Genomic DNA, 12,095 nt, shown 5'->3' on the forward strand with positions numbered 1-12,095 from the left:
CCTTTCTTGTAAACCTTTTTGATATACGATAATTTATAACTTCCATGATATCCATTAACTTGCATAGTTTTCCTTGTATCTGTCACATCTTTCTACATATTTATTTCCTTTTTCCTTGAATGCTCTAGCAGATCTGCCAGAGGCTTAGCAATATCTTTTCCACACATTCAAACAAATTACTTGAAGTTATTGTTTTTTTTCTTTTTGGCTTAGAAAATGTCCTCTCACAAACAGTCATCTTTTCCTCCATTCTTATGTATTCAATCCTACGTCTGTTCATTTCTTGGTTACTTCTTTTGTCCGCATCTTTATGTAAAATGCTTTATGAAAGATACATTTGAATAACCTTACCTATTTGAAAATTGCTTTTATCTTCCTTCGCACTGATGGTTGGTAATGTAGCTGGGTATATAATTTCAGATCAGAAATCATTTGCCTCATGGTTAGAATGCATTGTTTAAACTTCGTCTTCTAGTGGTCCTGCTGAGATACAGTTACACAGCTGATCACATTACTTTTAGTAAATATATTTTATTTCTTTGGTTTCTTTCTATGGAAAATTTTAACATCTTCCCTTCATTATCACCATTCAGGAATTTCACAATGATTTCTTTACTTGCATGTGTGTGTATCTATACACACGCGTGTTTCAATATGGGTTGAATATGGAGTCATGACTTTTCTGAAAATAATTGGTGCATTATTTATTTGATAAATTTATTTTATTTATTAGTTTACTTTTGTCCTCTGAGATTCTTATTAGGAAATTTCAGTTATTACCTTCATCATTTTATTTCTTATTACCTTCTCTCTCTCTTTTTTTTTTTTTTGTTACTATTTTTGGTAATAATTCCTTGACTTCACTTTCAACTGCTTCTATTGAATTACTTATTTTTATATATTTTTGGTCTTCTGGAGCTTTAAAAAATTTCTAAGTGATCCTTTAGAAGCAATTTTTATTGTTTTAAGAATACAATGTGCTCTTTCTTTGTGTGATTATTCATGCAGCTTTTGGGTGTTTTCTTTTATACACATTCTCTTGTTTACATTTGTTCATTTGTTTACATTTTTTGTTTTTTCCTTTTGCTTTTACATTCTTCAGATTTTCCTGTAATGTACAGTGATCGTTAATTATCCATTGATGTTAGCATTAAAGGCCAGCTGGAAATTATTGTACACTAATAGGGTATAAGAGAGGATTTCACCATCATTCAATTAGACGTCAAGTTGCCTTCTCAACAGGTAGAAGCCCAATCAGTAAATAATTACAGGGTCTAGAATTGATCAGTTGTTCCAAAGCAGAGTCACCTCATTTTCTGCATGGGCAGTGTGTACGATATGCCAGCACTCTGAAACAGGCAGGTCAATGTGGATTTTCACTTAGTTCCCCTATTTCCTTCTGTGGTTTTCTGTTCTCTTTTCTGGCTAGAGGAATGAGCTGGGAACCTTCCTGGTACTTTTTTTTTTTTTGCTGAGAAATTATCCATCCAGACTGCCAGAATTACCTGGGGTGTAATGTTGACCAAAGGAATTAAACAATTCTCATGCATCTTGTCATGCACTCCGTTCCTGTCCTTCACAAAGGTCCATGACCTCCAGGTGTCGCTAGATGAATTGCCTCACTTCTTAGGAGCTAATCTCTCTGCCTGTATCTGAACTGCAACTTCTGCTGTGCGTGTTAACATCCATTCTTTTATACACTTTGAATATTCTGAAAATCACATTGGACTTTTCTTTTTCCTGGTAGTCAATATGTCGATGTTTACTTATATCCAGTTTAGAGAGGTTTTAGAAAAAAAAGAAATATATATGTGGCCAAATTTCCACATTTTACCAAAAATCTGAAAGACTGCACATTTTTATAATAGTATAGTGATTAGTAAACGGCTTTAAATGGGTATTGACATGGTCAGTCTACCAAGACTGCTAATTGTCTATTGGATACTGCCGCAAATCATAACTAGAGTATTTCAACAAGGTAATGGGTATATAAAACCCACAGCAGTGTGTTGTACAGTGAGTCTAACAGAGGAATGCGAGGCGGCAACTATAGATAACAGCTCTGTAGAGGGGTAAGTATGTTTCTTGAGACAGAAAAAAAATCACTCTATTTTTTAATCTTGGAAGTTATTGAAAAAATAATTATGTTTAGTAATTGTCAAACGCATTTTTCTCACCTGTTATAGTTGTTTATAATACACAGTATCCATAAATTTTGTGTGCAATTTAAAACACAACAACTAATTGTGTACATTGACCTTTAAAATGTATAATTTCTAAGAGAATTTAAGTCTCAGTGACATTAATTTTAAAAATAAATATGAATTTAATCAGCAATCTCATTTTGTGAAAGAAACCACATTTTGAACCATTTTAAGCAACTAATGGATAGAGCTTTTAGCTTTCTACATTTGGCTAGAAGTTTGTTCTCATAGCCTAAATAACGAATACATATTCTTCGAATAATACAAAAGAAACTACCAATGGCCAATCTCAATTCCAGTACCTTCAAAAAGAGTTCTTAAACTTTTGTTGCTACCTGACTGTACATTAATTGAAATGGCTGTTTTCTGCTGACAATTGATTTTTTTCAAATGAAATGTTTAATAGCGAAATCAGTGAAACCGTCCGGAAAGCAGTCTTCCATTTCTCAGACCAAAAAAATCTAACAACATCTAAATTAGATGACCACCTAATGTTATTGAGCGCATTTAAAATAGTTCCTTCTGAACCAAAAATAAATAAATAAATAATTAATTAACAAAACGTGTTTTGGTCACTACTATAATGCTAATTCAAAATCGAAAGTGTCTGTCTTACAAATAATGCAAAGTCTTCCACTTTTTATGGCTGAATAGTATGCTGTGGTGTCCATACACCACAGTTTATTAACTCATTCCATTGAATCTATAGGTTGATGGGCAGTGGGGCTGCTTCCACATCTTTGTGATCACGAATTGAGCTGCTATAAACGTTTGAGTGTAAACGTCCTTATGACAAAATGAACTGGGTGCAGGACTCAACTGCAGCTGGGACTTTACCTTATAAAGCAAGCAATGTAACCGAATCATATGTACCCTTTTAAATCTGAAATTTAAAAATTTAAAGAATTTTAAAATATGTCAGTTTTTTTCTGGAATATTAATGTCATACGCCTGGGTCCATGGCATTGGGATGTGATGGAGATGAAAGGGAAGGAGTCAGAGGGCTGTGGCAAATTCTCTGAACAAGGGAAGAAGTCTGCCATGGAAAGGAAGTTCCCAGGATCAACTGACATGCCCTGATCAAAAAATCTGCAATTAGCAATTGACTAATCAATATGGTGAACTGGTTCTGTATCACTGTTGCAAGCTGTTAACAATAGGAAAAAGTGATTCTAAAATGTGTTTTATAGTAAACTATTTCATGAAAAAAATCCAAGACAGTTTTCAGATTTCAGGAACTTTGAGATACTAATACCTTATAAAACTCTTTTTTTAATTATTGTTGTGGATTCATTAGGGGACCAGAAACCAGTTTATGCTGATTTCATTTGTTAAGTAAAGTCCCTCTTATACTTGTGTCTTGCCCCCAAAAGATGTGTCACACGGGGAGAACCCACATCCCTCCCCTTTTCCTCTCTCTGCTCTTCCTTCTCCCACCCCCTCCCTCCTTCCCCCTCTCTGCTTCTCCTTTCCCCCACCCCCCTCCTTCTCTCTCTCTCTCTGCTCTCCCCTTCCTCCACCCCCCGCTGTGTTCTAGGTCATTAATTGTCCTCATATCAAAATTGACTACATAGGATTCTTGCTTCTCCATTCTTGTGATGCTTTGCTAAGAATAATGTGTTCCACTTCCATCCAGGTTAATAGAAAGGATGTAAAGTCTCCATCTTTTTTAATGGCTGAATAGTATTCCATGGTATACATATACCACAGTTTGTTAATCCATTCCTAGGTTGGTGGGCATTTAGGCTGTTTCCACTTTTTGGCAATTGTAAATTGGGCTGTGATAAACAGCCTAGCACAAGTATCTTTATAATAAAGGTTTTTTTTTTTTTGTTTGTTTTTTTCCTTCTGGATAGATGCCCAGTAATGGGATTGCAGGATCAAATGGGAGGTCTAGCTTGGGTTCTTCCTTTCAGAAAGGTTGTACTAGTTTGCAGTCCCACCAGCAGTGTAAAAGAGTTCCTTTCTCTCCACATCCACGCCAGCATCTGCAGGTTTGAGATTTTATGATGTGGGCCATTCTTGCTGGGGTTAGATGGTATCTCAGGGTGGTTTTGATTTGCATTTCTTTAATAATTAGGGACAATGACATGTTTTTCATATGTTTGCTAGCCATTTGTCTGTCTTCTTTCTTGGCCATTGATACATGGGATTGTTGGCTTTTTTTCATGTGGATTAATTTGAGTTCTTTATAGATCCTAGTTATCAAGCTTTTGTCTGATTCAAAATAAGCATTGTGTAGGTTGTCTATTTGCTTTGGTTGTTATCTCCTTAGCTGTACAGAACTTTTCAGCTTCATTAAGTCCCACTTGTTTATTTTTGTTATTGTTGCAGTTTCATGGAAGTCATAAAGTCTTTGCCCAGGCCAATATCGTAAACTGTTTTTCCTATTCTTTAAGGATTTTTATCATTTCATGCCTTAAATTTAGGTCTTTTGTCCATCTTGAATCAATTTTGAGTGGAGAAAGGTGCAGGTCCATTTGTGTGTATGCAAACACTACCCTTATAATCATCCATTGAAATTTAAGTTAAAGCCTCTTCTCAGTCTATCACAGCTCTAAAGTTACTATTTATCACAATGGCATTCCAGAGACAGAGTGAAAAGAGTCAGAGGCAATTTAGCCCAGTGTTTTCCCACATAAAATAAGAGTGTCTCTCATCTCTGCCTGAATCTGGTAAATTACGATTATTAGAATACATATTATAAAATATCTACTTATGTTGTGGTTTTAAGCTATGGTCATGATTATTGCTTTCCTCCCATTTAAAAATCAAATGCATCTTATGTATGAATACATTCTGTAAATAAGTTTTAGTCTCTATAAAATGAGTTTCTAATAGAAACTTCATATTCATATACATAATAGGAACTGTTTGGTTTGAGGAACTAAAATGCTACCTAAATCTACCACTTTTAACAACATTATAACATTTATTGGTTTTCAAATAAAATGAATATAGAAAATTTCTGTGATATTTCTTTTTATGTTTCACATCGAAAGTAGGTAAATTAATTTCTAAGTAGTGGGGCATTATAATTCATAACTCACAGTGCTCTGCATTTAAGATTTTACCTGCTGACATCATTTTCTTTGAGAAATGATAGATGTCATTTACTGTTTCAAGATAAATTGCTGCATAACTGTGACATTTTTGTTGACAATTTTGCCCTGCACAAACAAAATATGAAGTTTCAAAATAAGTTTTCTTTGAGAGCAAATCTGAATTTTAAAAAAATCAGTCAGCAATACTAAAAAGAATCAAGTGTTGTTTTCAACCTATAATGACAAAGGGCAACTCAGTCGGATACAAACATCTAAGAACATTATTGTTAACACGTTAGCAAAATTCTTCCCACTCGGAATTTCTTTACTGGCCACTGGCTATACCATATTTATCACAGGTAAACTTTGAAGGGACAAACATTGTCTAAATAGGCATTGGAATCTAGGAAACTCCTGGGAAGTTACCTCTGAGAGTTTTCAAAATGGCAGGTCTAGTAAAAGCTGTCAAAATCACAGGTTGAAAGGGTGACTCCCCTCTTTTCTCAAGATTCCTATTCTCAATTCAGAAGGATTTTCAGAGGACATGAGGAAACTGAAGTTCCAGAGATATTCCTTGAGGATCAAGCTATAATCCACAGGTCTCTATTTATAGCAGAGCATTCTTGTCAACACTCTTTTTGCAGGGGTAGAACATAAATATATGTCCTAAATGATAAAACAAAGTTAAGATTGTTTATGTTATGACCTCTCTCTAGGAAGCCATGAAATTTTTATAAATTGTCTTCTAACTAACATATTTCTTCTGGTCATCCTTAGAGTACTCCCACATGACACTAAGCTTAGGCTAACGATCCTAGAGGGCTCCTACTTTGGTCTGTAACATAATGCTCCTGTATACCACAGGTGACTGTTGATCACGACGACCTCCCACCAGCAATCTTAACATTCAGAGTAAGCCAACACGTTCTGTGTGCTTCAGGTATCAATGGCTATACTTTTCCTTGAGAAAAATTTGTCAATACTTATCAAAATACTTAAAATTATTAATGAGCATGTTGTTAGTTATAACTGGAATGTACCACAAGGAAAACAAAATGCCAAAAACATTTTACATCTATTGCTATTCCTGTTAGCAGTCTGCACTATCATGAAAAACTGTGAATAACTTAAATGTTCAATGTTAGGTGATTGGATTTAATAACATTATGATCCTTCCGGATGATAGAACAATATGTCAGCCCTAACAATCACATGGCCAAATATTTAATACCAATGAAATGTATTTGTTATCTGTTGTTCATATCACAAAACCACATGGACCCCATGACCCTAATTTTGTTTTCCTACCAATCATGATGGTCTTCTGCCTGTGTTACTTTCTTCACCCATTCTTGTACCCCAGGTTCATTTTCTACAGTTAAGTCAAAACAAATTTTATAAAACATAAAATAAATTGTATCATTCTCTGCCTAAATTTGTTAAATGGGTCTCTATTCCACTTTGGATTAACCACAAACTCTTCACCAGGGATTACCAGATTCCCTAAAATATGATTTATGTTTCTCTTTACTCATCCTCTTTTAGCCACATGGCTTTCTGTTTTTCGAATAAAATAAACTTATTCCTGCCACAGGCCCTTTGTACATATTATACCTTCTGACCCAGACACAGGTCTCCCAGCTTTTCGTATGATTCCTTTCTATTCCTCATTCAGTATCAACCAATCACCCCTCTTCAAGTGGAGTCTGCCAGCACGCTGTTCTTAAGTACCTTTCCTTACCTCATCCTATTTGGTTTTGTTTATGCCATTTGCAAATTATAGTTACATTTTTATTTATTTGTTCATTTGCTTTTTGTCAGATTGTAAATTCCATGAGAGCAAGCTTTTGTCTTTATTTACGTCTTTAACCTCAGTCCCTGTACAGAACCAGAAACTCAACAGGCGTTGAGAACATTGAGGCGTTATGGAATATTTTGAATAAATTATTTATTAAGACATTAAAAAGTGGCATTTTCCAAAGTGAAATCTCTATCTACTTGTTTAATGAATAGAATGCAGAGGTTTCAGGTTAGAAATGAGCTTCAGATCAATGGCAGGCCCAGAAAATGGTTTGGGGGCTAAAGTACAGAGAAAATATTTGCTAATAATTACAGTTGACATATCTCCATATACTAATACATGGGCAACAATAGGAAAAATGGAGAAAAGGAACATTTGTTTATCCCTATGGTGAGAGATGGCATTTTTTATAGTACAAAGTTAAATTCATTTAATAATCATTTCAATAAACAATTAAGTAAACTTTATTCAAATACTGGGAAGAGGGGCAGCGCCTGTGGCTCAGTCAGTAAGGAGCTGGCCCCATGTACCGAGGGTGGTGGGTTCAAACCCGGCCCGGCTGAACTGCAACCAAAAAATAGCTGGGCGTTGTGGCGGGCGCCTGTAGTCCCAGCTACTCGGGAGGCTGAGGCAAGAGAATCGCTTAAGCCCAGGAGTTGGAGGTTGCTGTGAGCTGTGTGATGCCATGGCACTCTACCGAGGGCCATAAAGTGAGACTCTGTCTCTACGAAAAAAAAAACAAAACAAAACAAATACTGGGAAGTGATTTTCTAAATCTACAGATTAGATTTGGGAGTATCTTCCTAAATCTTCTCCTTCTTTGGCTCACACTACTCCACAAATAATTGGGACAATTCAGAGAATCTTCTGAATCTTTCCCCAGCTAACGTTGATGGGTCCTGTTAGCACCCTAACTACTGTGCAGTACAATCACTACTCCCGCCAGGACACACACACATTATCAGTAGTCAGAAGTCTGGCAGGAAAAAAATAAATCCTCCTCATCTCCAGGAGGGCTGGCTTATGAAAGAAGATGTTCTAAGACATTAAAGGGGAATATTTTAGTGACACTTGTGTGAAATACGACTTTCTGCTATCTTCTATAAAAATCTAAATTTCAATCATATCATCCTAGTAGACTTTAAAGATAGACCTCAAAGGAAGCATTGTATTTGATATTCTCTTGTAACCCTGGAATGAAACCTAAGCATGAATAATTGGACAGCTGCACACTCCTAGAAAGATGAAAGAATAGGACTCGACTTAACACAGGAGCTAAAAATGAAAAGCTGGATGATTTCCCTCTGCCACCCTGAAAAGGCCATATATTTGAAACATATGAAACAAGAAAAGGGGGATGATTTTGGTTTGGTTTGGTTCAGATTTTTTCTTTTGTTTTATTTAGGAAAACATTTAAATATTGCTCTCAGTTGGGTTTTGCATACTGAGTTGTCAGGTTGTGAAACAGTCTGGTTGTAATAGGAGCTTAATATTTGCATAAACATGCAAACAAACAGCACAGACAGATTGAGGCTGCTGGTCCTGATGCTGGTGAATTTCCTAGAACAGTTCAGAGTATGGCATGTTATTAGGGACTGGCAGAATCCCTCCTTCTCTTTTTTCCTTTCTTTTTACTGAGGTGAAGTAAAATTGGAGAGGAATGCTTAGATAGTAAGTAGAGATAGTTGGGGATTTAAAAAAAAAAAAAACTGGATGAATTGCCAGTGTTCTCAGAAAGTCAGTTAACAGTTTTTTCCTTAGAGCTTCCATGTTTTTTGTTTTTTTGGCTGAATGGGCAAAAAAAAATCAGTGACCCTTTCTCCTAAGGGTTTGTTGTTGTTGTTGTTCTTTTAAATAAACCTCTACATTTGAGGTATCTATGTAGTTCTTTGTATGTCTATGTTTTCCTATAATTGAACACTTCTTATCAAAAAGCTCCATCCTTGTTATCTAAAATGGGGTGTCCATTCTCTTTTCATCATGTACATATCCTGAAAAAACAGTTCGAACATAAGCTTATTAAGTTTATTCGATATATATTTATGCATTAATAAAATATATACATGTGATATTTCACTAATACATTATGTATTTCATATACTCTTTCACAATCAAAAACTATATAAAGAATGAGAATAATTATGCACTTTAATTCTATTTTTCCTTCTTGCACTTGGTGGGGAATGTGCATCCCACCATGGAGAGAGACCAGTAGGATTTTGCTGTCTCCACAGGAGGAGTGGACTTATGCTAAGCTCTTCTGGTTTTATTCATAGTTACACACCAGTTTTCACGTCATCTAGATACACAGAGCGTGCTATGGTAGAGTATGCCATGAGGGGCCACCTGGACCAACTTGCTAGAGAGAGTGAGGTTTAATTCATTAATAATCATGATACCACTTTTCTTGTATACTTTTCTCAATAGAATCCATTTTTGGTCTTGCATTTTCACAATGGACTAATGGAAAAACAAGCAAAGTAGCATGATTGCCTTCTGGAAGGGAGAAATCCATGGCATTGGCTGCCAGCCCTATGCCCTTCTTACTTACCCTTCCCTGGAGATAGAGGGACCCTGGTGAAAATGGAAACCTAAGAACTGGCCCTGAAGAAACACAACTTTTGACCTTGCTTATGTGAACTACATACATTTCCAGTACTTTGTATGCCATAAAAACTCACTAGTTTTAGGGACTGTTTCTGACACTCAATGCTATAAATAAACTTTGCTTAGAAAGAAGTGAAAACATAGGCACAATTATAAATTGCTATAAAATGACTAATAACTAGCAAAAGTAGTTTTTCTTATCCTAAAAACAAATACTGCACAATAAGGAGTAGTACACACATCATGCAATACAATATTTGGTTCAAATTAGAAGAATATTTCAATATAACATTTTTTGATAGGTATTTTCATCCTTTATATATCAAGTATTAAAATCAGTAATATACATTCACTTGATTAAACACTATTATTAAAGATAAAACAGGAATATTTTATAAATCAGTATGATGTTGATAATATGTAAAAGGTGACATGGGAAATAAATACTAAAAATGCAAATCATTCATCTATTTCTGAACTTTTATTGAAAACACAGCAACAACCTTCATAGGCAGGTTCAAAGAATTACCTGGAAGATACCTTCGGAATCTTCTATGCTCTGATATGTGTATTTCTACGTTTTCCTACAATTGTACATTTCTTAATATGGCAGCTCCATTCTTATTATCTATATTAGGGTTTCCATTCTCTTTTCATCATGTACATATCCCATAAAAACAATAGTTCCTGTGTTTAGAACTTATTCATTGAGGAGGAAGGTTATCCGAGATTCACAATGTTGAAATGCTGAAGCTCTAGCTTGCCCACCGTTAAAGTATCACTCTGACACACATTGACACTGTACAGAAATCACTCAACTAGATACTTCAAAAACTCTAGAAATAATATATAACAGTACTCAATTTTAAGTAGGATTATCTGATAGAATTAACAAATTTATGAAATACAATGGAAAGTGACCACTTATTTATTATCAAATATGCCAATAAAGGTAGGATCAGTACTTACCTGAATAACATGTCTCAGTTTATCAATAATCTGATTTATCACAGGGTCAGTTCCTTTGACTCTGACTTCAGGATTTCCAGATTGGGCTTTGACTCCATTTCCAACTACACGCTGAGCATAGCTAACAAAGTGAAAAGTGAAATACAACTTAGTAACAAGGCTGGAATATCTTCTCCCACAACTGCTTGAACAGATTTGAGCTCAGGATTTTCTCCTTTGAGAGCTTATACTGATACATTTTTTTCTTGAACTGCAAATTGGCACCGCTGCAATGTTTTTTTCAGGTAAAATACTTATCATGAAAATATAGACTCTTCTAAAAATAATGTTTTTCTCTCAAAGGAACCAACCAAACATTACTTGTGTTTTGATATTGTTTACTACTATGCTAGAAATATTTAATACATATCTCATCTTGTTCCCAATTCTTTCTGAATTATACATACACCTGCACCCATATCATCTGGGTCAATTTACTCCCTTTTTATACAGTAGGTAGGTAAGCCTTAATATTGTTTTTTAAATATTGGGCTAACAAAAGGAATATTCATGTATGTTTCTTAAATATATATTTAACTTCTCAAGTAAAAGTCATAAACATAAATGATGGCACAAATTAAAATCATTAACTTTATAAACAACTACAATCTTCAAAATCTTTTGTAAGTAGAGAAAACAATCTGCTTTCTCTAAAGCTCCCCTAAACAAAGATCTAGTAAATCATACTGTATATGAAAGGGTGATTTCACAGCTGGTGAAAGCCATGTGAAAGTTCACTAACTTCCCCAAACGACAATCATATAATGCTGACTTAGAATTAGTAAAAAAGATTTACTTTCATCCTTCACAAAGATGTATGAAGTGAATTTTATATTCAAAGTTTATACTAGGTGAGCAGGATTATAAAAAGGTGTAAAACTCAATTCGTGTCCTCAGAATGCTCATTTTCCACCAGGAATATAATATACTAATTACCCCATTCATTTGTCCATGTGTTCATTATATTTTACTATATTTTAAAAATATTTAATAAATTTCACCAACATAAATACCTTTATTTTCCTTATGGTGCAACACTAGGGGAGGAGCTGGAGGGAATCACATATGCCAAGTACCAGGTAAGGATAACGCAGGTAGTGGACATTCAGAATATGAAGAATTCCATTTGGACTCAGATAAGGGAAAAGCTCAAGGAGGAGTTATAACTTAAGATAGTCCTGGCGGCGCCTGTGGCTCAGTGAGTAGGGCGCCGGCCCCATATGCCGAGGGTAGCGGGTTCAAACCCAGCCCTGGCCAAACTGCAAGAAAAAAATAGCTGGGCATTGTGGCGGGCGCCTGTAGTCCCAGCTTCTCAGGAGGCTGAGGCAAGACAATCGCGTAAGCCTAAGAGTTAGAGGTTGCTGTGAGCTGTGTGACATCATGGCACTCTACCGAGGGCGGTACAGTGAGAACTTCAGGGCCAAGAATGAC

At 35.3% G+C, this 12,095-nt stretch overlaps 1 protein-coding gene across 2 annotated transcripts in view; it reads right to left on the reverse strand.

Annotated features, from left to right (window-relative positions):
- GPC5 (glypican 5) overlaps positions 1–12,095 on the reverse strand; it is a 715,907-nt gene that overhangs the window by 215,308 nt on the left and 488,504 nt on the right. For both annotated transcript variants that reach the window (XM_053563555.1, XM_053563554.1), the window contains exon 6: positions 10,626–10,746. In XM_053563555.1, coding sequence (XP_053419530.1) covers positions 10,626–10,746 — 121 coding nt within the window. The remainder of the gene's footprint in view (positions 1–10,625; positions 10,747–12,095) is intronic.

This window comes from Nycticebus coucang, chromosome 15 (assembly GCF_027406575.1).
Source record: "Nycticebus coucang isolate mNycCou1 chromosome 15, mNycCou1.pri, whole genome shotgun sequence".
Lineage (NCBI taxonomy): Eukaryota > Metazoa > Chordata > Mammalia > Primates > Lorisidae > Nycticebus > Nycticebus coucang.